General features: G+C 48.8%; 1 protein-coding gene across 2 annotated transcripts in view; it reads right to left on the bottom strand.

Moving 5' to 3' along the window:
* The window catches only part of LOC144137953 (uncharacterized), a 58,268-nt gene extending 40,955 nt beyond the window's left edge, over positions 1 to 17,313 (bottom strand). Inside the window, exon 1 of one of the 2 annotated variants that reach the window (XM_077669992.1) lies at positions 17,166 to 17,313. In XM_077669992.1, coding sequence (XP_077526118.1) covers positions 17,166 to 17,306 — 141 coding nt within the window. In that variant the 5' untranslated portion in view covers positions 17,307 to 17,313. Of the gene's footprint in view, positions 1 to 3,712; positions 3,864 to 17,165 lie in introns of those variants that run through there. The other variant, XM_077669993.1, reaches the window with a different exon arrangement.
* Between the last annotated feature and the right edge of the window lie 10,588 nt (positions 17,314 to 27,901).

Genomic DNA, 27,901 nt, shown 5'->3' with positions numbered 1-27,901 from the left:
TTATATGTAAAATCACATACCTGTCACCCTCTGTCTATGCTCTTTCCCCCTTCATCCGCCCTCACACAGAGTAGTATAGTCTGCGATCAGGCCGACCTCTCTGTGCTTTTTTTTAAATAAATTACTGGGGCTCTTCGATTCAGTCTGGGACTCACCGCGGATAGTCAAAGGGTAATCCGAGGATTCCCGAAGCCATAGGGATACATGGGAAAATTGAATGCCGGACTGCTTCTCGGTAAGTCCGCGGTGAGTCCGAGACTAAATCGAAGAGCCCCCCCTCTCTGTCTCTCTCTTCGGCATCTTTCAGTGCGGCGGCCACGAATCGCCCAAAGATTATGTTACGTCATAACAAAAGTGGCAGAAAGTGGCTAGGGAGTCAGCAATGCTTTTCATGCTTTTTTAAAAAAAATTGCCACTATTTTTTAAGCTTGCGATAAAATTGGCACTACTGTTATCGGGACAAAGCAGTCTCTCTAATGAACCGAAGTTGTATTTTGCTGATGGGAAAGGGAGCTTTGCATTACTTGCCACTCAGCGCTCACGCACCGACGACGTCCCATTAATCGCCGCCTGTTCGACAAGTCAGAAACCTGCACCAAGAGTAAATGGCGAGGGCACGCCGGGGAACTCCGCGCCCCGGCCGCACGGCGATTTGTGCGCGCAGTTTTGCTGAGTGTATGCAGGCACTTATAGTTGCGTGACCAAGAGGTCTGGTGTCGCCCCCTACGTCCAGGGGCGTACCCAGTAATCTTTTTTTCTTGGGTTGGGGGGTTGACCAAAAGGTGGGAAGGGGAAATATGTAGACAAGGCTTCTCGCGCGTTGTTTTCAAACGAAGCTTGAAATTACGGACTTCAATATGCGATTTCTGTATGCTGAACGCTATCAGTAAAGCCCACCTTGAGGAGGTTAGATGATGATGATGCTGCTGCTGCTGATGATGACCTAAATTCGCGTTCGCCGGTCTATGGGTAGGCCACGGGTGATTCGTTCGTCCATACAGCAGGCGGTTATGCGGGCACGCGCTCGTGAGCACGATCATGAGTGTGCTCGTGACTGGCGGGCGGTCCCCGAAGTTCGTCAGGCGGAAGTGAGGCCAACACTGGGTGTTTACAATCAAGATTCGTGTTTTAGATTTTCCTTTAGGAAAGGGACTAGTAAGTTTTCTTATAAGCTATCAAGTACAGTCGGGCACGATTTGAAGGTTATCGCGCCAGAATCGAGCGGCCAAGCGTGTCACCGGCCTCGTAGGCTAGAGTGCGAAATCTTGATTTTCATGGTTCCGGAACGAAACCGTAGGCCGCCTACGGCTTCGTTTCGGAACCATGAAAATCATAATTTCACACACTTCTCTCCCTTGTTGGCTGTTTCATGCTGCAACAATGGCCCGCACGAATGTCTTGCCCCCCTTTGGGTTTCAAGCTTTACATTCGTTGTTATCAAGCACAGACTTGGTTGCCTTTATCTACGCCGACGATAACGAATCTGGAGTGGAAGATTTGCTAAAGCCGGTGTTCTGACTGCTTTATTTGAATGAGTAGCTTTCCCGCGATAACCTTCGAATCACACTGGACTGTACTATTATGAGCAATATGAAAGGGACCACAGGAACGAGAGGCAAACAGCCTCGAAACAGACTCGGAGCGATACGCGGATAGCGCTGTGAAAAACAAAAGGGGAAAGGAGGGCGCTCTTCCACTAACTTTTGGCACTAGCACCGCCCTGGCATTCCTACAAAGCAGCAGCCTACGTTATTTCGCCGATAATATGGTATCGTCGGACAGCCGATAAGACGCACGGCAGGAATGGCGACAGTTGTTAGAACAGCGTCCCCCTTTCCACTTCGTTTCCGACGGCGGCCGCTGCGTATCACTATAGCTGGGTGTGAGGGTGTTTTCTTCGCGTTGTGGTGTTCCCTTTCATATCATATACCCAGCTTTCACTCTCGATATTCAGACCTCTCAGGAACCTAGGGAAACCACTTCAGGAAACAGAAATTTTCAGAATATCTTCTGACCACTTCAGAAAAAAGATATTTGTCACAAAGCAAGACGTCAACGTGGAGATGAAAACACTAGAAGAACTTTGCAGGATTCTGAATATTTTATGTGCAATTCGCTGTCAAATCTTACTCCCCATGCATTTGTAAGGGATAATTTCCATGGCTCAGGAACCTAGCCGCAAAACGTGCAAGTCTTGAAACTCTGCGCAAAGCAAGTTCTCCCCCCCAATATTTGCAGCGCAAAATAACTTTCAATTACGCTAAATACACGATAACCGCTGTTGAAAGGACTGCCATGAGCGGGAAAGCTGCACATATAGTACGTGCGGCACCTTCGTATACCATGGCGGTGAAACTAGCGAACGTGCGTCTTGTCCTTAAGTAATGACCTTTTTGTTATTTTTGTGCTAGTAACGTGAATAGTAAACTTACGCTTAGCGAAAAACGTTATTGCACTGCTGTTGAATGTTGAGCTTGTTGCGCCTTTGTTCAGTTTCATTCTATTTCTAGCCGTTAAATCAAACAGGCATGGCTTCAGTAAAAGTCTGGTTAAGCAAATACATGATGCTGATTCTAACCAAGAGGGAGGTCAAGGAAACAATGGAATAGTGCCAGAAAGAAAAAGTTCCGCAATAAAGAGAATCGTACAGTTTTGCTGATGTGGAGGAAATACAAGATGGGTAGAGCAATGCTTTTCATAAATTATGGAACTGCAATAGCCTAAAAAATGCGATGTCGGTAGAAACAGAAACATATAAAGGATTCATTGTGGATTGAACAATATACAGTGATATGATCCGTCATGTTATTCCACTTTGTACCAGTGCAAAGAATATTAATGACAAGCTAAAGCCCAGACTACATGAGGATTTTCTGCTTTTCCGCCAGCGAATCAGCGGGACTGCCTCGATCGGCTCGCGGCAGGTTCCCGGCACAGCTGCGTGTATCCGGCGCGAAATGCAGCCGGGCTGTAAATGTTGACATGTACAGGGGGAATCAAAAGAAATGCGAACAACGGAGCGCACAGCCTCTGACACATGCTGCACCATCTGGCTGCGAAATCAGTAAACTGCGCGCATGCGCACTTCTTCGAGAGTGTTGGAGAGTGGGGCCTACGTTTAATGGAAATGCTTGACCAAGAAGCGGCGCAGGTTGTTTACATCGGGACGCCTTTTCCCACTGCGTCGTCACTGAGCAGAACGATCGTTGAAGGGCATCATGCTAGCTGCAATCAGCCTGCTGCTCGCAGCTCTCGAACGTAGTAGATAACAGGATGCTCTGTGGCGACAGAGCATAAAAAGACGCCTCAAAATAAATGCCCTCGTCGCTTCTTTGCCAAGCATTTACCCTAACAGTAGGCCGCACTCTCAAATGCTCGGAAAGAACTACGCATGCGGGGAGTTTACTGACAGTCCAGCTAGACGGTGCGGCATGCGTCGGAGGCTGTGTGCTCCGTTGTTGGTATTTCTTTTAATCCCCCATGCACAGCATTTCGAGCGGGCACAGGAATCAGACGTTGACGTAGCCCTTGTTATCAGCTTTATATGAACAAGAATGTCCTTAAAACTGCAGGTTAATTCCTCGCCTGCAGGCGACTTCAATCTGTTCTTCAGGCTTCTTGAACCGCACCCCAGCCTGACACGAAACATTTCGGGGGAGGGTGGCACGGGTCCGGTGGGCTCCCCCTGGCTACGCACGGGCCTACGTCTCACCTGGGGATCTGGCGTCGGGTTCGCAGCCGTTGTAGCGAGGATGAACACGACGGCAAAAGCGGAGAGCAGGGCCATACCAGCACAGGCAGATACCACAAAGGCGAATGTGGCGCCAGTGCAAAGCGACTCGCACGAGGCCATTTCGCTGTGGAGAGGAGGGTCCCGCAACAAGGAAACACCGACTGGAAAAGGCCTTACTTACCTCTTTTTCCGTGACGTCACATGATTAGGCGCCTGGCAAAACATCGGAGAGCTGTTCAAGGGCGGGTCTGGCGGAGATGCGTAGCGCGGAAACTTTTTTCCTTCAAGAACGAGCATGCGTGTACTTTAAAAGAAATTTGAAGCAAAGAAAATTATAGGAGCCAAACATTTATTTACACAATCTAGTTTTTTACTTATCGGCCGAATCGAGAAATTTGTGGTTCAGTTTGCCAGAGATGTTCTTTAGCAAAACGTTCGTGCTGCACGGCGCAATGTGTTTTAGCAGTGTTTCACTCGTGTGACCATTTTCACAGGCGTCGAAGTCACATTGTTCTTCGTTGGCCAGCATCGCCGGTAATATTACCCACGTTTTAATCAAAGTATAGTTTAATGTGGATTTCGTCTATCATTACGGTCGCAAAGCGCTGGTCGCCTTTTATGTCAGAAATTATCCTCGTTATGTAGCTAAGGAATGTTTTCATTGGGATGTTTTTGTAGAGGGCTCATAACATATGACGAGCACACTGACCTGATTGTCATAGCATGTGGCAAGGTGACGCTTCCATAACTGCGCATGTAAGCGTACGCATTGGGGGATATTGTGAAGAGAAGGTAGCAAAACACGATGAAATCAGCCGAGTAGCGCCTGCGCTGTTTTCTTGCTAGGTGTAAAGTGACCTGCTCTTTCAGAAAACGAATGCAGTCGCCGCTGCCATCTTCTTGGGACGTCGACAACTGACCTAGCAGAAAACAAACAGCGTCGCAAATTTCTGCGACTGAGTTGGACTTCAGGCTCCTGTCCCACTTCTCGATGCTTTCGAGGAGTTGCACAAAATCCCGTTTACTTCTGGCAGTTTCAGAAACGCACACATCTGCGCCTAGCTTTTTATGGCCGTTTTCATTGCATGTACCATCACGCTCAAGTCTCCTTTGACGAGGTGAATTAAAAGAATCCTCTCATTTTTTTCGATTAAGTGCAAGCAATTCATCTCCTAGTTCCTCGATGATGGTTGGGTTTTATTGGCGCAAGGCCGACTATGGGCAAAGAGCGCCAAAAAGAAGTTAGTAAATTTGATGAGAACCTAAACACTAAAACATGTGACTAAAAGTAAATGTGATGCAAAACAAAAGACAATGGAAATGGCTGGTGTATAGGGCCAGGATGATTACACGTGATATGACAAGAGCTGCAGAAAGCTTACCTCAGCTAAAAACGTAAAAACACGTTGACTAGAGAACATTGGTTCGTCGGCTAAAAAGTATGATGGTTGCAAAGGAATGTATCGTCTGTATAATTCAGGGAAATGTTTGTGTCGTGTTGTGTCATGTGCCTTGCATGTGATTAGTTTGTGGACTACGGATAGGGTCTTTCCACACCTGCTACACATGGGTCCCGAAGTCCCAGTGAGCAGGTGGGAGTGCGTCACATGTGTGTGGCCTATGCGCAGCCTAGCCAGAGCGACTTCAGTGTATCTGTTCTGTGAGTCAGTTATGTAGCGTCACCCGCCGCGGTGGCTCAGTGGCTAAGGCGTTGCGCTGCTGAGCACGAGGTCGCGGGTTCGATTCCCGACCGCGGCGGCCACTTTTCTGATGAAGGCGAAAAGCAAAAACGCCCGTGTGTACGAGATTTCGGCGCACGTTAAAGATCCCCAGGTGGTCAAAATTAATCCGGAGCCCTCCACTACGGCGCGCCTCATCGCCTACGTTGCGTCGGCGCGTTAAACCCTTCAATCAATCAGTTATGTAGCGTCCCAGTTATGGTTTTATTACGTGTAGTTTGTTGACTCCAGTGTGTTGCCATGCAGACTCAACTTTTTAACACCCTTTAAGGTGCTAAAAGGGTGCACTCAACATTTTGTACCCTTTTTGCACCTTTTAAGGACCAAGACATTGCTCCGGCACCCAATCAAGAGGGTGCCACAAATTAAGGGGTGTAACTCAACATTTTTACACCCTTTAAGGTGCTAGAAGGGTCTACTGAACATTTTGCACCCTTTTTGCACCTTTCACGCACCCAAATTTTGCCCGGGCACCCCATCTCGGGGGTGACAAAATTCAGGGATGTAATTAAGTTTCAAAGAAGTTACGACCGTTAAAAGGGTGCTAAAAAGTATTTCTTCTCGATTGGGGTGTTACCACGACACCCTATCGTTAGGGTGCCTAGAAAAACGGTGTGTGAATGCAAGCATGCAAAATTGCCCAAAAACAGGCTGAATGTTCAAACCGCACATTGCACTATTTCACCTCCCGTTGAGAGGTTTAAACACTGGTCGGTGACTCTGGCTAGTTTCGGTTTCCGAAATTGTGGCGATCCTATCGGCACGGTGCAGCGGCGTGGCCCTTCCCTTTCCCTCGGCGTTTCTTTCTTTCCACACCGTGCATGCTTCCGCGCCTCCTCACGCATGCGCAACAGCTCACCGGCGCCAATATTTGTTTTTTGCTTTTCCTCGGCGCCCGGGGTGGCCCAGTTCGGTGCTTGCGTGAGTGAGCAAGCGTACGAAGGGTTGCGCGGGTTGCCTCAACGTCTCCACGGGCTGAAAGTTTCGCTGCAATATAAAATATATTCGAATGTATTCTAAATATGGGGCCGCGGAGGATGGAGCGTCACCAGTCCTGCGCAGCTCTGTGGTGCAGCAACACAGGGCGAAACAGTTCGTCCAAGTTTCTCGTCTCCTCCAAAGATGACAGGTAAGCAAATTAGCTTTGTACAAGTTATAGTAATTTCCAAACAAGCCGACCGATCACACTCTTCTGTTTTCAAAATACTTAGCGCATGTAACGGGAAGTTAATGACACATGTGAGTCGTCTTGGAGTGGAAACTAATGTGTAAATATATCCCAGCCTTGAAGGTACAAAAAGTTCTAATAAAAGTAAATGCGCGTTCAGTGCGCACACTCTTGCTCATAAGGTGAATATGAGGCGGCATTGCCGCTTTATGATTGCCTTAGTAACTGCTTGAACATCGATTCAGGATTCTTATCAATGTATTTTTTATTGTTGTTTCGTGCAGTGGGTTTGAGTCTGGGTTGGGGCCCCAGGTCGAGGACGGTTTGAGACTTCATTGGACGTTTCCTCTGGTGAATCACCTCAACCCCTCCAAAGTCATCACGCTGCACCTGCTCACACAGCAGGCAAGCTCAACTGTACGCGCTTCTTGTCATTGACTTCGTACCTATTACCATGGCGATTGTTGGTGTGGGGGCGGTGTGCCCTGACCAATTTTTCCTGTGCCATCTTGCTCCAAAAACGGATATATTTGCGGCAAAACTGATGCCAAGCGTTGCTTCAGCACTCCAAAAAATCTGGCGAATACCGCGGGGTTCAATGCCACTCGATTTGCACAGTGATCAATGGAAGGCCAAGCCGAAATACATGCGTTGTCTGCAGCCCCCATTGGAAGCGTTTCGCTCATTAAAAACAAAACAAAACAAAAGTAGCAGTGCTGGCTTTTCTCTTCAATTTAACGTGCGCGCCCGCGCCTTGTCATCTTATCGCGAGTGGCCTTGCTGTTCCATAGTTCTAAGTTAGAAGGGTCATGCCGTATTGGACAGGATGAGATAAGAGGCGCGGCCCAGACACGAGCTAGAGAGTAGCTTGTGACAACCTAGCCGATATCTGGAAGTAATGAGCACGGTACATTCGGCTTACAATACAGTAACGGTTTTTTTTTCTGCAGGCCTTCTCTCCCCCTCTCCCTCCCCTCCCTGCTCCCCCCCACCCCCGGTTAATGAGACTGTTCACGGGCCATTAAAAGAAAAGACGGTGCGTTTGATTTGTGTTGAGATTGTGTTCTGTGCTATATGACGTGGTTGCGCATTATTTTTGTACGCAGATATAATCCAGCAATGAGTGGTCAATAGTGTGGTAATTGTGTTGCAACAGTTTTTAAAGCAAAGCTTTTTACCTCTACCCCCCAAGGGTTCTTTCGCGACCGTTGGTGTCACCAGAAAACTCCAGCGAACAAATAAAAGAATTTACTGGCACCGCCGGGAATCGAACCTGGAACTAATAGACTAACAAGGCGAGAGCCCGTTGTTTTGCCGATTTAGCTACGAGCCCACGCGAAGACAGAGAAGACAGGTGGTGTACTCACCAAGTACATCTGCGGGTTTACCCCCTTCGTTCTCGCTGAATGCCACTTAAAAGCGTCACTCGACCACTCATGCCCGTCTAGCGGCCCTGTGTGCACCTTGCTCATGTGCTAAGAGTTAAAAAAATTAAAGGAAGCTCACACTAATGCGTGACATCTCACTTCTAGTACGCCAATGTGCTAAAGTCTGTGGCCTCCAGTGTTCACGTAAAAAATCACAGCTCCTTGTCGTCCGCTCTCACACCAAATCAAGGAATACATTCAAATACTCCTTGATGGCCAGGCCATCACTCCAAGCCCCAGCATCAAGATCCTGCACCTACATCTCGAGGCTAACACCAAGAGTGACGTCTACTTGCAGCGCCTCAAACACAGCATTAATCAAATCATACACATGATCAGGCGAGTTGCCACCCAGAAGCGAGGCCTAAAGGAATCCGGCACCTTTCGATTAATTGAAAATTTTGTCCTCTCGAGAGTTACTTACGTAAACCCCCTGTCTTCTTCTCGACAAGGAATACATAGAGATGCTTTATATAATGATTAGAAATGTGGTCGAGAAGACCATTGGTCTTCTCATGAGTGCGTCCACACACAGGCTACTTAGCACGGGACTCCACAACACGGTGGAAGAGCTGATAGAAGGCCATCTTTCAAACCAGAAGGTCCGACTCAGAACTGCGGTGGGTAACCGCATGCTTCACCAGATTGGCTGGGCAGCCCAGAATGTCACTCCGCTTGACGTACTCCCAGACTCTTGGCGACTAAAACTAAAGATGCTCCCGTTGCGTAGAAATATGAACCTCTCACATGACGAGGGTCACCGAAAAGCACGGGCTCAAGCGCTACACACCGCCCTCGGTGGGGATCCCGCAGTTATCTACACAGACGCCTGCAAATATCGAGGGCAGCAATACGCCATCATCGTGGCTACCTCCAGAACCAACCTCCTTGCGTGCACCTCGCTAAGGACCCAAGAAATGACGGCAGCAGAAGAGGCAGCCATCACTTTGGCTCTCACTCAACCATGGGTTCGGAGGGTACTCACCGATTTCCAGCAAGCCTACTGGAATTACGAGTCGGGTTGGGTGTCCTGAGCTGCACTGCGCGTGCTAAAAAACCACTCCCCAAACGGTTACATCCAGCTCATCTGGACACCCCCCTCACGCTTCAATAGAGGGCAACAAATACGCCCACCCAACAAGCCTGCGCTTTTACCTCCCGTGCTATGGAGGTGCACGAGGACAGTCACCCGCTTGTCACGTTCAGGGAGATAACCCATCATTATCGCCTTCTGAGACAGACCGTGCCTTCACCTTACCGTGACCTTTCCAGAGAACATCAAACTACCCTACGACTCATACAATCGTGGCTCCTTCCCACAGCCTACGCGTCTTCACTTAATGCATCCGAATCGCTACGACGCTGAATGTAAATTTTGCTCAGTATTAGGAACATTCCGCCCCGTAATCGGGGTGTGCGACTTTAGCCCTGAGCACCCTCCTCTCTTTCTGTCAACTACCCAACAAGAGCAATGGGAGATGCTGCTGTCCAGCCCCTCTCTACCTACCCAGCTTCAGCGGGTGGACGGAACACAGGCCGCGCGGAGTGCATATGGGCCCCACAGAAGAAGGAATCACTCCCCAGGGCTGCACTCTGGGCCGTTCAGAAATTTGAACAGAAATATTTCTTCCTCTTCCACCTCCTTCTGTGCCGCAAATCTCGTCGCCTCCGTCCGTGGCGCAGAGACGGAGAAGTCAGATCGTCTAACACCGGGTTGGAGCTTACTTTAATTGTATAAAAAAAGTTTCCACTCTTGTGCTACACCAATACAATTCAACCAAATACCGTTCATGCATCACGCATTGATTTAACCTTACCAAGAATATCTCTTTGAAGTAATAAATGGTGTGGTTAAGTGCATTTCACTTCTCTCTGGTTTTACTATTTGTGGAGCGATGTGACTGAATAAAAGTGACGTCGCATGGGTAATCGTTATGGGCGCCGTTTACAGCTTTGCTTTCCAACCAGATTCACGGGGTGGATTGGCGCGATTTTTTTTCTCACTGCATTTTGTTGGTGCGAAGATGATTTCTCGGCAGTGTATGCAGGTTAATGTCCGGGTTAACGCTTTTTTTCAGAGTTTGCGTTAACTGGCCAAAAAGGCTGGCCTTGAAGCATATCTGTGCGTGCTTTCTTTTATTTTATAGGTTCCCGATTGCTGTGTCTCTGAACTGAAACGAATTTCTTGAATGTCTAAGAATATTCCTGTCTCGAGGCGAGCCCAAGAGATAAGTATACATTTAGTGGGACCTGTCAAGTTCTTTTCTTCTCCCGCCGAGGTGTGCGCGAAAAGAAAATCTATAGTGACTAAAACTTTCGAAGTTCTGCTTGCGTACTCAATTATTTTGTATTTAAATGAATATCTCGCACGTTTATTTTTCCTATTGTGCATTTTTGTATGCCTAAATTTGCATGTCATAATTTTACTCAGAGTCCGAGATTGTGTTCATAGCATGTATATGCAATATATGAGAGTAGTGCATGTTTTTTCATGACTTCGAATCAAAGATGTCCTCATATGAATTTTTGAATATAAGAAAACCGAAAAGAATGTTTGTGTAACGCTCCAATTAATATCGCCACAAAGACAACAATTCGACACCAGAAAGCGGACTATTACCTATATGTTTTCTTCGTTCAAATATTAAACGCGTTACTGCACACACATACGAAACGATGGGCGGCGGCCATTCCGAGGCATCGCCGCCGCTTGTCCAACTTTCGCGCCTGGTGCCATTGCCGAGCGGCCCATGAGAAGCAGCCGGCGCGAAAGTTGGGCTAGCGTCGGTTTCTGCGGCCGGCGCCCGGCGGCCCAGCCCGGCTGCCGCGGAAAAAATGATGTCAGCAGCGTCCGCGACGTCACCAACCTCCTTTCCCCGCTTTCCACTCGTTGCCATGACGATAAATGCAACGATTTTCAGACGCCACGTACCACTATGTGAGGATTTGGCGCTGTGGCGCGAATTACGCGGGACCACTGTGGATGCTAGAGAGGCCGCACCGTGGTGCCATTGCCGACTGGATGGCGGGTCCGACGATCCGATTCTTATAGCGCTTTCTATTGGGCGAACAGGAGCACTCCTAACTGCACCCAAAGTGCTCTCGCGAGTTCTGGCGTCTTCCAGTGGTCGGGCAGGAGCAGGGGCGTTGTGTTTCATTGGTCGATGAGGAGCACTTTTGTGGCGCCGAGAGCAGCCGAGAGCAGTTCTCGGTGCTCCGTCGCCAGCGGCGGCGTAACAGGGAACGCCGAGGAAGTCACGTGACCTCTTTTGCGTCACTTCTGGTTTTATCCCCGAGTGGCGGAAGAAAAATGGCGGAATCCAGCAACCGCGGTAGTCGCTCAGTGCGTACGGCAGCAGCTAAGCGCGGCCGTCTGGACGAGGAATTGCTGCTACTTTTAGATGATGAAAGCACCACAGATTCAAGCGCAAGCTCATCATCGCACAGCAGCAGCAGCGACGACGACGACGATTTGACATTGCATGAGTTTATGTTCGAGCACCTGTTCACTCCGCCGGAGCAGCGACCGAAGGTAGAGTCGTACCTGGAAAAGACGGTGGACGCTGTTATCGTTCGCACCTAATTTTTGGGAGACACGATGGTGACCCCTTTATCATGAACATGAACATCCGCTCGGCTTCTTCATTCGTCGCCATGCGGAAGGCAGACACAAAACCACCGGCACGTATCTGGCGAAACTGGCGAGGAATAACTGCGTGCGGACATCACGAGCGCGCGAAATGCTCCGGGAAGCGAGCGCGGGAAACGTTTGGTCACATGACTCTTGACATCTCGCCCTCCACCTCTTTTCAGTGCTCCCGGAGCAGCGCGAATGTTTCATTCGCGGAACGAAAGCACACGTCCCCGTTACTCCCGATTGCTGCTCCGGCTTCTCGCTCCACTACTCCTGTTCGCCCAATGGAATTCGCCATTAAGTAGCCTGGCCACCGTGCAATGCTGGTGACGTGTCGATGAGGCTCGTTGCTGGCTCTTCTCGCAGGCGCAATGCGCATGCGCACCGTCCTCGGTTGAAGCTTCTTGATATGGTTGCAGCAGTCCTACGAAGCGGAAAGAAATAGCATGCGGCACAGGCAGTTGCTTGCTCGACGTGCCGCTGCCGACGTGTCTCAACAGGGTTACGACTTTTCAGTTGGTTCCATACCACTGTGAGTTGACGGGAAATGAATGGGCTGACGCGAAGGCAAAAAAGGCTTCAGCAGGCGCAGTAGTCGTGCACCTTCCACTCGCACGACTCTACACGACATCCCTCCTCACCGCTGTTCTCCGCAACGCCACGACAAATTGCTGGGCCCACCCATACCACCGCCACAGAAAGCTCCAGCGGCTGATCCCTTATTTCAGGTTCCAGATGCCCCCAGGAACTCGTCGCTGGGGGCATCCGAACCTGAAATCAGGGTTCAACTCGTCGCTGTTCCATCGACTGCGGCTTTTAATAATAGCTACCAACACCTCATCCCTGGTTCGAGCGACCCAGACTGTGAGTCGTGCCACATACCAGAGACTATTGAACAAGTACTGTGAAACTGTCTCTCCTACGTGCATCTTCGTGGGAAGTTGGCCACGTCGTTGGCCCGGTTACACAATCGGGCATCGTCTGACAACATCATGCTGGGGTCCTGGCCAAACCCGTAATGTTAAAACAAGGCCTTCCAGGCAGTGCTGGCAATCTTAAAAAAACTGCGGTGAGGCAACAAGGTTGTAGCCCAATACAGTTGTGGTGAACTATTTAACATGTATAGGCGTTTTGAATATATAGTTATAAAGGAAGAGCTCGTTAATTCGAACTCGAAGGGGACCATAATATTGTTCGAATTAGGCGGGGTTATAATTAGTGGCTGGGCGTCAAAATAAATGGACTTCACGCCACACCACGCGGGAAGAACACAAAAAAGCCACCTGTGGTCTCGTTATCGTGCATTAGGCGCTACTAGATGTTTGTGGCAGCCGATTTTGTAAATAATGTTCATGAAACTTGAATAGCAAACGGCGCCGGCCTCGCGGCGCCACTGCGGAAGCGAAATAGGCTGTCGCAGCAGCGTAGCGCGTGAGCTACCCTGTTTTTTTTTCATTGTTTTGCATCACTCGTAAATTTGGTTTGGTTTCGATTTCGACACATTGTAATCACTCCAGACCGACTTCTTCTGCGATAGAAGCCAGTGTCTCCCAGTTCGAATTAACCGCTCTGTATTGCGATGCGTTCCAATTATCGAGTTTTCCCCTATTGAAATATGCAGGTACCGAGACCAGGGCATCAGTTCGAATTACCCGGAAGTTCGATTTAACCGAGTTCGAATTAACAAGTTTTTTTTACTGTGTGATCACTTATATGTAAAATCACATACCTGTCAACCTCTGTCTATGCTCTTTTCCCCCTTCATCCGCCCTCACACAGACTAGTATAGTATGCGATCAGGCCGACCTCTCTGTGCTTTTTTTTAAAATAAAATACTGGGGCTCTTCGATTCAGTCTGGGACTCACCGCGGATAGTGAAAGGGTAGTCCGAGGATTCCCCGAAGCCATAGGAATACATGGGAAAATTGAATGCCGGACTGCTTCTCGGGGAGTCCGCGGTGAGTCCGAGAATGTAAATCGAAGAGCTCCCCCCCGTTTTTCTCTCTCTCTTATGGATCTTTCCGTGCGGCGGCCACGAATCGCACAAAGATTCTGTGACGTCATGAAAAAAGTGGCAGAAAGTGGCTAGGGAGTCAGCAATGCTTTTCATGCTTGTTTAAAAAAATTGCCACTATTTTTTAAGCTTCCGATAAAATTGGCACCACTGTTATCAGGACAAAGCAGTCTCTCTAATGAACCGAACTTGTATTTTGCTGATGGGAAAGGGAGCTTTGCATTACTTGCCACTCAGCGCTCACGCACCGACGGCGTCCCATTACTCCCCGCCTGTTCGACAAGTCGGAAACCTGCACCAAGAGTAAATGGCGAGGGCACGCCGGGGAACTCCGCGCCCCGGCCGCACGGCGATTTGTTCGCGCCGTTTTCCTGAGTGCATGCAGGCACTTATAGTTGCGTGCACCAAGAGGTCTGGTGTCGCCCCCTACGTCCAGGGGCGTAGCCAGGAGTCTTTTTTTCTTGGGGGGCGGGGGGGGGGTTGACCAAAAGGTGGGAAGGGGAAATATGTAGACAAGGCTTCTCGCGCGTTGTTTTCAAACGAAGCTTGACATAACGGACTTCACCATGCGATTGCTTTACGCTGAACGCTATCAGTAAAGCACACCTTGAGGAGGTTAGTGATGATGATGCTGCTGATGATGATGACCCAAATTCCCGTTCGCCGGTCTATGGGTAGGCCACGGGTGATTCATTCATCCGTACAGCAGGCGGTTATGCGGGCACGCGCTCGTGAGCGCGATCATGAGTGTGCTCGTGACTGGCGGGCGGTCCCCGAAGTTCGTCAGGCGGAAGTGGAGGCCAACACTGGGTGTTTACAATCAAGATTCGTGTTTTGGATTTTCCTTTAGGAAAGGGACTAGTAAGTTTTCTTATAAGCTATCAAGTACAGTCGAGCACGATTTGAAGGTTATCGCGCCAAAATCGAGCGGCCAAGCGTGTCACCGGCCTCGTAGGCCGGTGGCACGCTTGGGCAAGAGTGGCAAGAGTGCGAAATCTTGATTTTCATGGTTCCGGAACTAAACCGTAGGCCGCCTACGGCTTCGTTTCAGAACCATGAAAATCATGATTTCGCACACTACTCTTCATTGTTGGCTGTTTCATGCTGCAACAATGGCCCGCACGACTGTCTTGCCCCCCATTGAGTTTCAAGCTTTACATTCGTTGTTATCAAGCACAGACATGGTTGCCTTTATCTACGCCGACGATAACGAATCTGGAGTGGAAGATTTGCTAAAGCTGGCGTTCTGACTGCTTTATTCGAAAGAGTAGCTTTCCCGCGATAACCTTCGAATCACACTGGACGGTACTATTATGAGCAATATGAAAGGGACCAAAGGAACGCGTGGCAAACAGCCTCGAAACAGATTCGGAGTGATACGCGGATAGCGCTGTGAAAAACAAAGGGGGAAATGAGGGCTCTCTTCCACTAACTGTTGGCACCAGCACCGCGCTGGCATTCCTACAAAGGAGCAGCCTACGTCATTTCGCCGATAATATGGTATCGTCGGACAGCCGATAAGACGAACGGCAGGAATAGGGACAGTTGTTAGAACAGCGTCCCCCTTTCCACTTCGTTTCCGACGGCGGCCGCTGCGTATCATTATAGGTGGGTGTGAGGGTGTTTTCTACGCGTTCTGGTGTTCCCTTTCATATCATATACCCAGCTCTCTCGCTCAAACTTCAGACCTCTCAGGAACCTAGGGAAACCACTTCAGGAAAATGATATTTTCAGAATATCTTCAGACTACTTCATAAAAAAGATATTTGTTACAAAGCAAGACGTCAACGTGGAGATGAAAACTCTAGAAGAATTTTCCAGGATTATGAATATTTTATGTGCAATTCGCTGTCAAATCTTACTCCCCATGCATTTGTATGGGATAGATTCCATGGCTCAGGAACCTAGCCGCAAAACGTGCAAGACTTGAAATTCTGCGCAAAGCAAGTTCTCCGCCCAATTATTAGCAGCGCAAAATTACTTTCAATTACACTAAATACACGATAATCGCTGTTAAAAGGACTGCCATGAGCGGGAAAGCTGCACATAAAGTACGTGCGGCAGCTTCGTATACTATGGCGGTGAAACTATCGAACGTGCGTCTTCGTACTTAAGTAATGACCTTTTTGTTATTTTTGTGCTAGTACGTGAATAGTAAACTTACGCTTAGCGAAAAACCTTCTTGCACTGCTGTTCAATGTATAGCTTGTTGCGCGTTTGTTAAGTTTCATTCTATTTCTAGCCGTTAAATCAAACAGGCATGGCTTCAGTAGAAGTCTGGTTAAGCAAATACGTGATGCTGATTCTAACCAAGAGGGAGGTCAAGGAAACAATGGAATAGTGCCAGAAAGAAAAAGTTCCGCAATAAAGAGAATTGTACAGTTTTGCTGATGTGGAGGAAATACAAGATGGGCAGAGCAATGCTTTTCATAAATTATGAAACTGCAATAGTATATGAAATGCGATGTCTGTAGAAACAGAAACATATAAAGGATTCATTGTTGACTGAACAAAATACAGTGATATGCTCGGTCATGTTATTACACTTTGTACCAGTGCAAAGACAATTAATCACACGCTAAAGCCTGGACTACGTCAGGATTTTCTGCTTTTCCGCCAGCGAAACAGCGGGACTGCCTCGATCGGCTCGCGGCAGGTTTCCGGCACAGCTGGGTGCATCCGGCGCGAAATGCAGCCGGGCTGTAAATGTTGACATGTACAGGGGGAATCAAAAGAAATGCGAACAGCGGAAGCGCCCATCCTCCGACACATGCTGCATCATCTGGCTGCGAAATCAGTAAACTGCGCGCATGCGCACTTCTTCTATAGCGTTGGAGAGTGGGGCCTACGTTTAATGGAAATGCTTGACCAAGAAGCGGCGCAGGTTGTTTACATCTGGGCGCCTTTTCACGCTGCGTCGTCACTGAGCAGAACGATCGTTGAAGGGCATCATGCTAGCTGCAATCAGCCTGCTGCTCGCATGGCTCTCGAACGTAGTAGATAACAGGATGCTCTTTGGCGACAGAGCAGAAAAAGACGCCTCAAAATAAATGACCCGCGTCGCTTTATTGCGAAGCATTTACCCTAACAGTAGGCCGCACTCTCAAATGCTCGGAAAGAACTAGGCATGCGCGGAGTTTTCTGACAGTCCAGGTAGACGGTGCGGCATGCGTCGGAGGCTGTGTGCTCCGTTGTTGGTATTTCTTTTAATCCCCCTGCACAGCATTTGGAGCGGGCACAGGAATCAGACGTTGACGTAGCCCTTGTTATCAGCTTTATATGAACAAGAATGTCCTTAAAACTGCAGGGTAATTCCTCGACTGCAGGCGACTTCAGGCTGTTCTTCAGGCTTCTTGAACCGCACCCCAGCCTGGCACGAAACATTTCGGGGGAGGGTGGCACGGGCCCGGTGGGCCCCCCCCCCTGGCTACGCACTGGCCTACGTCTCACCTGGGGAGCTGGCGTCGGGTTCGCAGCCGTTGTAGCGAGGATGAACACGACGGAAAAAGCGGCGAGCAGGGCCATACCAGCACAGGCAGATACCACAAAGGCGAATGTGGTGCCAGTGCAAAGCGACTTGCACGAGGCCATTTGGCGGTGGAGAGGAGGGTCCCGCAACAAGGAAACAACGACTGGAAAAGGCCTTACCTCTTTTTCCGGGACGTCACATGATTAAGCGCTTCGCAAAACATCGGAGAGCAGTTCAAGGGCGGGTCTGGCGCAGATGCGTAGCGCGGAAACTTTTTTCCTTCAAGAACGAGCATGCGTGTACTTTAAAAGAAATTTAAAGCAAAGAAAATTATAGGAGCGATAAATTTATTTACACAGTCTAGTTTTTTACTTATCGGCCGAATCGAGAACTTTGTGGTTCAGTTTGCCACAGAAGTTCTTTAGCAAAACGTTCGTGCTGCACGGCACAATGTGTTTTAGCAGTGTTTCACTCGTGTGACCATTTTCCTAGGCGTCAAAGTCACATTGTTCTTCGTTGGCCAGCATCGCCGGTAATATTACCCACGATTTAATCAAAGTATGGTTTTATGTGGATTTCGTCTATCATTACGGTCGCAAACCGCTGGTCGCATTTTATGTCACAAATTCTCCTCGGTATGTAGCTAAGGAATGTTTCACTGGGATGTTTTTGTAGAGGGCTCAGAACATATGACGAGCACACTGACCTGATTTTCATAGCATGTGGCAAGGTGCCGCTTCCATAACTGCGCATGTAAGCGTACGCATTGGGTGATATTGTGAAGAGAAGGCAGCAAAACACGATGAAATCAGCCGAGTAGCGTCTGCGCTGTTTTCGTGCTAGGTGTAAAGTGACCTGCTGCTTCAGAAAACGAATGCAGTCGCCGCTGCCTTTTTCTTGGGACGTCGACAACTGACCTAGCAGAAAACAAACAGCGTCGCAAATTTCTGCGACTGAGTTGGACTTCAGGCCCCCGTCCCACTTCTCGATGCTTTCGAGGAGTTGCACGAAATCCCGTTTACTGCTGGCAGTTTCAGAAACGCACACATCTGCGCCTAGCTTTTTTATGGCCGTTTTCATTGCATGTACCATCACGCTCAAGTCTCCTTTGAAGAGGTGAATTAAAATAATCCTCTCATTTCTTTCGATTACGTGCAAGCAATTCATCTCCTAGTTCCTTGATGATGGTTGGATTTTATTGGCACAAGGCCGACTATCGGCAAAGCGCGCCAAAGAAAAAGTTACTAAATTTTATGAGAACCTAAACACTAAAACATGTGACTAAAAGTAAAGGTGATGCAAAACAAAAGACAATGGAGATGGCTGGTGAATAGGGCCAGGATGATTACACGTGATATGACAAGAGCTGCAGAAAGTTTACCTCAGCTAAAAACGTAAAAACACGTTGACTAGAGAATATTGGTTCGTCAGCTAAAACGTATGATGGGTGCAAAGGAATGTATCGTCTGTATAATTCAGGGAAATGTTTGTGTCGTGTTGTGTCATATGCCTTGCATGTGATTAGTATGTGGACAACGGATAGGTTCTTCCCACACCTGCAACACATGGGTCCCGAAGTTCCAGTGAGCAGGTGGGTGTGCGTCACATATGTGTGGCCTATCCGCAGCCTAGCCAGGGCGACTTCAGTGTATCTGTTGTGTGAGTCAGTAATGTAGCGTCACCCTCCGCGGTGGCTAAGGCGTTGCGCTGCTGAGCACGAGGTCGCGGGTTCGATTCCCTACCGCGGCGGCCGCTTTTCTGACGGAGGCGAAAAGCAAAAACGCCCATGTGTATGAGATTTCGGCGCACGTAAAGATCCCCAGGTGGTCAAAATTAATCCGGAGCCCTCCACTACGGCGCGCCTCATCGCCTACGTTGCGTCGGTGCGTTAAACCCTACAACCAATTAGTTATGTAGCGTCCCAGTTGTGGTTTTATTACGTGTAGTTTGTTGTCTGTTTGTTGACTCCAGTGTGTTGCCATGCACACTAAACTTTTTAACACCCTTTAAGGTGCTAAAAGGGTGCACTCAACATTTTGTACCCTTTTTGCACCATTTAGGGACCAAAACAATGCTCCGGCACCCAATCATGAGGGTGCCACAAATTAGGGGTGTAACTCAACATTTTTATACTCTTTAAGGTGCTAAAATGGTGTAGGGAACATTTTGCACTCTTTTTGCATCTTTCAAGCACCCGATTATTGCTCGGGCACCCCATCTCGAGGGTGCCAATATTCAGGGGTGTAATCAACAGTTTCAAAGGGTGCTACGACCGTTAAAGGGGTGCTAAAAAGTATTTCTTCTCGATTGGGGTATTACCACGACACCGTATCGTTAGGGGGCCTAAAAGAACGGTGTGTGAATGCAAGCATGCAAAATTGCACAAAAACAGGCCGAATGTTTAAACCGCACATTGCACTATTTCTCCTCCCGTTGAGAGGTTTAAACACTGGTCGGCGACTCTGGCTAGTTTCGGTTTACGAAATTGTGGCGATCCTATCGGCAGGGTGCTGCGGCGTGGCCCTTCCCTTTCCCTCAGCGTTTCTTTCTTTCCACACCATGCATGCTTCCGCGCCTCCTCAGGCATGCGCAAGAGCTCACCGGCGCCAATATTTTTTTTTCTTTTCCTCGGCGCACGCGGCCGCCCAGTTCAGTGCTTGCGTTAGTGAGCAAGCGTGCCAAGGGTTGCGCGGGTTGCCTCAACGTCTCCACGGGCTGAAAGTTTCGTTGCAATATAAAATATATTCGAATGTATTCTATATATGGGGCCGCGGAGGAAGGAGCGTCACCAGTCCTGCGCAGCTCTGTAGTGCAGCAATACAGGGCGAAACAGTTCGACCAAGTTTCTCGTCTTCTCCAAAGATGACACGTAAGCAAATTAGCTTTGTACAAGTTATAATAATTTCCAAACAAGCCGACTGATCGCACTCTTCTGTTTTCAAAATACTTAGCGCATGTAACGGGAAGTTAATGAGACAGACATGTCAGTCGTCTTGGAGGGGAAACTAATGTGTAAATATACCCCAGCCTTGCAGGTATAAAAGTTGTAATAGAAGTATATGCGCTTTCGGCAAGCACACTCTTGCTAATAAGGTGAATTTGAAGTGGCATTGCCGTTTTATGATTGCCTTAGTAACTGCTTGAACATCGATTCAGGATTTTTATCAATGTATTTTTATTGTTGTTTCGTGCAGTTGGTTTGAGTCTTGGTTGTGGGCCCAGGTCGAGGAAGGTTTCAGACTTCTTTGGACGTTTCCTCTGGTGAATCTCCTCAACCCCTCCAAAGTCATCACGCTGCACCTGCTCACAAAGCAGGCAAGCTCAACTGTAGGCACTTCTTGTCATTGACTTCGTTCGTATTACCATGGCGATTGTTGGCGTGGAGGCGGTGTGCCCTGACCAATTTTTCCTGTGCCATCTTGCTCCAAAAACGGATATTCGTGGCAAAACTGGTGCCAAGTGTTGCTTCAGCGCTCCGAAAAATCTGGCGAATACCGCGGTGTTCAATGCCACTCGATTTGCACAGTGATCAGTCGGAGGCCAAGACGAAAAACATGCGTTGTCTGCAGCCCCCATTTCAAGCGTTTCGCTCATTAAAAACAAAACAAAACAAAGGTAGCATTGCCTGCTTTGCTCTTCAATCTAACGTGCGCGCCCGCGCCTTGTCATCTTATCGCGAGTGGCCTTGCTGTTCCATAGTTCTAAGTTAGAAGCGTCATGCCGTATCGGACAGGATGAGATAAGAGGCGCGGCCCAGACACGAGCGAGAGAGTAGCTCAGGACAACCTGGCCGATATCTGGAAGCAATGAGCACGGTACATTCGGCTTACAATACAGGAACGGTTTTTTTTCTGCACGTCTTCTCTCCCCCTCCCCCCCCCCCCAGGTAATGAGGCTGTTCACGGGCCATTAAAAGGATAGACGGTGCGTTCGATTAGTGTTGCGATTGTGTTCTGTGCTATATGACGTGGTTGCGCACTATTTTTGTACGCAGATATAATCCAGCAATGAGTGGAAATAGTGCGGTAATTGTGTTGCAACAGTTTTTTCTCGCTGCATTTTGTTGGTGCGAACATGATTTCTCGGCAGTGTATGCAGGTTAATGTCCGGGTTAACGCTTTTTTTCAGAGTTTGCGTTAACTGGCCAAGACGGCCGGCCTTGAAGCATACCTGTGCGTGATTTCTTTTATTTTATAGGTTCCCGATTACTGTGTCTCTGAACTGAAACGAATTTCTTGAATGTCTAAGAATACTCCTGTCTCGAGGCGAGCCCAAGAGATAAGTATACATTGAGTGGGACCTGTCAAGTTCTTTTCTTCTCCCGCCGAGGTGTGCGCGAAAAAAAATCTATAGTGACTAAAAATTTCGAAGTTCTGCTTGCGTACTCAATTATTTTGTATTTAAATGAATATCTCACACGTTTATTTTTCCTATTGTGCAATGTTGTATGCCTAAATTTGCATGTCATAATTTTACTTGGAGTTCGATATTGTGTTCATTACATGTATGTGCAATATATGTGAGTAGTGCATGTTTTTTTCATGACTTCGAAATAAAGATGTCCTCATACGAATTTTTGCATAAAAGAAAAACGAAAAGAATGTTTGTGTAACGCTCAAATTAATATCGCCAAAAAGACAACAATTCGACACCAGAAAACGGACTATCACCTATATGTTTTCTTCGTTCAATTATTAAACGCGTTACTGCACACACATACGAAACGACGGGCGGCGGCCATTCCGAGGCATCGCCGCCGCTTGTCCAATTTTCGCGCCTGGTGAAATTGCCGAGCGGCCCATGAGAAGCGGCCGGCGCGAAAGTTGGGCTAGCGTCGGTTGCTGCGGCCGGCGCCCGGCCGCCCAGCCCGGCTGCCGCAGAAAAAATGACGTCAGCAGCGTCCGCGACGTCACCAACCTCCTTTCCCTGCTCTCCACTCGTTGCCATGACGATAAATGCAACGTTTTTCAGACGCCAAGTACCACTTTGTGAGGATTTGGCGCTGTTGGCGCGAATTACGCGGGACCACTGTGGATGCTAGAGAGGCCGCCCCGTGGTGCCATTGCTGACTGGATGGCGGGTCCGACTATGCGATTCTTAAGTAGCCTGGCCATCGAGCAATGCTGGTGACGTGTCGATGAGGCTCGTTGCTGGCTCTTCTCGCAGGCGCAATGCGCATGCGCACCGTCTTTGGTTGAAGCTTCTTGATATGGTTGCAGCAGTCCTACGAAGCGGAAAGAAATAGCATGCGGCACAGGCAGTTGCTTCCTCGACGTGCCACTGCCGATGTGTCTCAACGGGGTTACGACTTTTCAGTTGGTTCCATGCCACTGTGAGCTGACGGGAAATGAATGGGCTGACGCGAAGGCAAAAAAAGGCTTCAGCAGGCGCAGTAGTCGCGCACCTTCCACTGGCACGACCCTACACGACATCCCTCCTCACCGCTGTTCTCCGCAACGCCATGAGCAATTGCTGGGCCCTCCCATACCACCGCCACAGAAAGCTCCCGCGGCTGAACCCTGATTTCACGTTCCAGATGACCCCAGGAACTCGTCGCTGGGGGCATCCGGAACCTGAAATCAGGGTTCAACTGGTCGCTGTTCCATCGACTGCGGCTTTTAATCATAGCTACCAACACCTCATCCCTGGTTCGAGCGACCCAGACTGTGTGTCGTGCCGCATACCAGAGACTATTGAACAAGTACTGTGAAACTGTCTCTGCTATGTGCATCTTCGTGGGAAGTTGGCCACGTCATTGGCCCGGTTACACAATCAGGCATTGTCTGACAACATCCTGCTGGGGTCCTGGCCAGACTCGTAATGTTAAAACAAGGCCTTCCAGGCAGTGCTGGCAATCTTAAAAAAACTGCGGTGAGGCAACAAGGTTGTAGCCCAATACAGTTGTGGTGAACTATTTAACATGTATAGGCATTTTGTATATATAGTTATAAAGGAAGAGCTCGTTAATTCGAACTCGAAGGGGACCATAATATTGTTCGAAATAAGCGGAGTTGGAATTAGCGGCTGGGCGTCAGAATAAATGGACTTCACGCCACACCACGTGGGAAGAACACAAAAAAGCCACCTGTGGTCTCGTTATCGCGCATTAGGCGCTACTAGATGTTTGTGGCAGCCGATTTTGTAAATAATGTTCATGAAACTTGAATAGTAAACGGCGCCGGCCTCGCGGCGCCACTGCGGAAGCGAAATAGGCTGTCGCAGCAGCGTAGCGCGTGAGCTGCCCTGTTTTTTTTTTCATTGTTTTGCATCTCTCGTAAATTTGGTTTGGTTTCGACTTCGACACATTGTAATCACTCCAGACCGACTTCTGCGACAGAAGCCAGTGTCTCCCAGTTCGAATTAACCGTTCTGTATTGCGATGCGTTCCAATTATCGAGTTTTCCCCTATTGAAATATACAGGTACCGAGACCAGGGCATCAGTTCGAATTACCCGGAAGTTCGAATTAACCGAGTTCGAATTAACGAGTTTTTTTTACTGTACTATCAATTATATGTAAAATCACATACCTGTCACCCTATGTCGATGCTCTTTTCCCCCTTCATCCGCCCTCACACAGAGTAGTATAGTATGCGATCAGGCCGACCTCTCTGTGCTTTTTTTTAAAATAAATTACTGGGGCTCTTCGATTCAGTATGGGACTCACCGCGGATAGCCAAAGGGTAGTCCGAGGATTCCCCGAAGCCATAGGAATACATGGGAAAATTGAATGCCGGACTGCTTCTGTGGCACGCTTGGGCAAGAGTGGCAAGAGTGCGAAATCTTGATTTTCATGGTTCCGGAACGAAACCGTAGGCCGCCTACGGCTTCGTTTGGGAACCATGAAAATCATGATTTCGCACACTTCTCTCCCTTGTTGGCTGTTTCATGCTGCAACAATGGCCCGCACGACTGACTTGCCCCCCTTTGGTTTCCAAGCTTTACATTCGTTGTTATCAAGCACAGACTTGGTTGCCTTTATCTACGCCGACGATAACGAAACTGGCGTGGAAGATTTGCTAAAGCCGGTGTTCTGACTGCTTTATTTGAAAGAGTAGCTTTCCCGCAATAACCTTCGAATCACACTGGACTGTACTATTATGAACAATATGAAAGGGACCACAGGAACGCGTGGCAAACAGCCTCGAAACAGACTCGGAGCGATACGCGTATTGCGCTGTGAAAAAATTCCGGCGCCTTCCCGCGAGGGGAACACGAGTAAATGCAGAGCATTGGGGCCTCAGTACTGGTTAAAGGCAGTGTCACGGGGCGGCCTCTGTAGCATCCACCGTGGTCCCGCGTAATTCGCAACAACAGCGCCAAATCCTCCCCTAGTGGTACGTGGCGTCTGAAAAACGTTGCACTTATCGTCATGGCGACGAGTGGCTAGGGGAGAAAGGAGATTGGTGATGTCGCGGTCGCTGCTGACGTCATTTTTTCCGAGGCAGCCCGGCCGGGCCGCCGCGCGCCGGCCTCTAAAACCGACGCTCGCCCAACTTTCGCGCCTGCCGCCGGTCGCTGCCTCATGGGCCGCTCGGCAATGGCACCAGGCGCGAAAGTTGGACGAGCGGCGGCGATTACTCGAAATGGCCGCCGCCCGTCGTTTGCTGTGTGTGCAGTAACGTGTGTAATAATTGAACGAAGAAAACATGTAGGTAATACTATGTTTTCTGGTGTCGAATTGTTGTCTTTGTGGCGATATTAATTGGAGTGTTACACAAACATTATTTTTGCTTTGCGTTTATTGAAAATTCATATGAGGACGTATTTGATTCGAAGTCATGAAAACACATACTACACTCACATATTGCACATACATTTTATGTACACAGAAATGGTCTAAGCAAAAATATGACATATCAAAACTTAGGCATACAATATTGTACAATAGGAAAAAAAAAACGCGCTACATACACATTTACAATGACACGGTTGGGCGGGCTAGTTGGTATTCTGAATTCAAGGCTGTAACTTTTGCGCAACTTTACACGGAGGCAGATACAAGTCTTCGAGTCCCTTTTTGTATCTGACTCCGTGTAAAGTTGCGCAAAAGTTACAGCCATGAATACACATTTAGGTACACAATACTTGATTACGAAAGAAGAACTTCGAAAGTTCTAGTCCCTACAGAGATTTTTTTTCGCGCACACCTCGCCGGGAGAAGAAAAGAACTTGAAACTTCCACTCAATGTATACGTATTTCTTGGGCTCACCTCGAGACAGGAATGTTCCTTAGACATTAAAAAATTCGTTTCAGTTAAGAGACACAATAATTGGAAACCTATATGTTAAAACAAAGCAAGCACACGTATGTCAAGCCCTGCCTTTCGGGCGAGTTAACGCAAACTCAGAAAGAAAGCGTTCACTCGCCCATTAACGTGCATACACTTCCGAGAAATCATGTTCACACCAACAAAATGCAGCCATAAAAACTGTTGCAACACAATGACCGCACTGTAGACACTCATTGCTGGATTATATCTACGTACAAAAACATTGCGCAACCATGTGCACTTCGTACAACGCAGAACACAAATCGAACGCACCCGTCTTTTCTCTTAATTGCGCGTGAATTAACAGTCTGGTTACAGGGGGTGGGAGGGAAGGCGGGTGAGGGGGGGGGGGGGAGAAGACACCCTAAAAAAAAGCTTTCCTGTATTGTAAGCCTCAGATATCGGCCAGGTTGTTACAAGCTACCCCCTAGCTCGTGTGTGGGCAGCGCCTCTTATCTCATCCTGTCCGATACGACATGAGGATTCTAACTTCAGAACTATGGAACACCAAACCCACTCGCGATAAGATGACAAGGCACGGGTACGCAGTTTAGATTGAACAGCAAGGCCGGCAATGCTACTTGGTTTTATATATATGTATTTTTTAATCAGCGAAACGCTTGTAATGGCGGCTGCAGACAACGCGTGTATTTTGGTTTGGCCTTCCACTGCTTCATGTGAAAATCGACTTGCATTGAACACCACCGTGTTACGTCAGATTTTTCGGAGCACTGATAGCAACGCTTGGTAGTAGTTTGGCCCCAAATATACGTTTTAAGGCAAGATAGTGGAGGAAAAAATGCTTAGGGCGCAGCACCTATTCACGCCACCAATCGCTGTGATAGTAGGTACGCCGTGAAAGGCAAGAAGCGCGTACAATTGAGCTTGCCTTCTTTGTGAGCAGGTGCGTCGTGATGACATTGGATGGATTGAGGAGAGTCACCGGAGGAAACGTCCAATGAAGTCGCAAACCGTCCTCGACTTGGGGCCCAAACCTAGACTCATACCTGCTGCACGAAACAACAAAAAATACCTTGATAAGTATACTGAATCGACGTTCCAGCACTTACTAAGGCAATCAAAAAACGACAATGCCACCACAAATTGATCTTGAGAGCAAGAGTGTGCGTGTCAAAGACGCGTTTACTTCTACTAAAACTTTGCGTACCTGCATAGCTGGGACATATTTCTACATTAGTTTCCACTCCAAGACGAGCGGACGAGTGAATACCGGTGCAGTGCGCGATCCCCAGTGCTGTGACACCCCAAACGCGGACACCGCTGACTCGTGCGCAAACGCGGAGTACGCGAGTGATACGTGTGAGAACACTACGAGTGCGAACACGACCCCGACCGACATCCCACCGGATGTAGTGAAAATGATCACATCGCCGAACTGCGCGCAGCAGAGGCAAGCCATCCAGCGGCTCGAGGAAGCCCTGGCTCGGCAAGAGCGAACGGAGCACTCTGACGCCGGCGCGACTCACTACCATGCCCATTCAAGGGTACGGGGGAGAGGCTGCGTGGCTGGAGGAAGCTTAGTAGCTCGAGCCGGGCCACTGGCCCAATACCCCTCGAGGCCTTAACCAAGGCTGGAATCGGAAGAGGACACCGCCTACTTCACAGGGTCTCCTGATTCCCAATCCCCACGCAGGATCATGCAATAAAGTCTCTCTCTCTCTCTCTCTCTCTCTCTCTCTCTCTCTCTCTCATTAACTTCACGTTACTTGCGCGAATTATTTTGTAAACAGAAGAGTGCAATCGGTCGGCTTTTAAGGAATTCACTATAACTTGTACAACACTAATTTGATTATCTGTCGTCTTTGGAGAAGGCGAGAAACTTGGCCGAACTGTATCACCCTCTGTTGCTGCACCCCACAGCTGCGCAGTAGTGGTAACGCTCCTTCCTCCGCTGCCCCATATTTAGAATACATTCGAATGTATTTTATAATGCAGCGAAACTTTCAGCCCGTGGAGGCATTTAGGTAACCCGGGCAACCCTTCGCACACCGGCCCGCTCACGCAGGTACCGAACTGGCCTGCCGTTCGCGCCGAGAGAAAGAAAAAAAATATATTGGCACCAGTGAGCTGTTGCGCATGCGTGAGGAGGCGCGGAAGCGTTGACGGTGTGGAAAGAAAGAAACCCTGAAGGAAAGGGAAGGGCCACGCCGCAGCACCGTGCCGCTAGGATCTCCACAATTTCGGAAACCGAAACTAGCCAGAGTCGCCGACCAGTGGCAGTGTTGCTTCCATCGCTTCTTCCGTGATGCTGGAGTAGCAGACACGAGTAAACGTGGGAGCGAGCGTCATCCATGGAAGGAAGGAGCAACGCAGTGACTGAAGCACGAGCGACCGCAAGCCGCTTTATATTTGCAGCGCGCGCAGTAGAGGGAGAGCAGTACGGGGGGGAGAGCGCGCATGCGCAAGCAAAGCGCGCCCTTCCAC

The sequence above is a fragment of the Haemaphysalis longicornis genome, unplaced genomic scaffold (genome assembly GCF_048455015.1).
Source record: "Haemaphysalis longicornis isolate Haplotype H1 unplaced genomic scaffold, Haemaphysalis longicornis Haplotype H1 scaffold_5, whole genome shotgun sequence".
Taxonomy (NCBI): domain Eukaryota; kingdom Metazoa; phylum Arthropoda; class Arachnida; order Ixodida; family Ixodidae; genus Haemaphysalis; species Haemaphysalis longicornis.
Note: the sequence above shows the minus strand (reverse complement) of the source record. Positions and strands in the feature narration are given on the sequence as shown.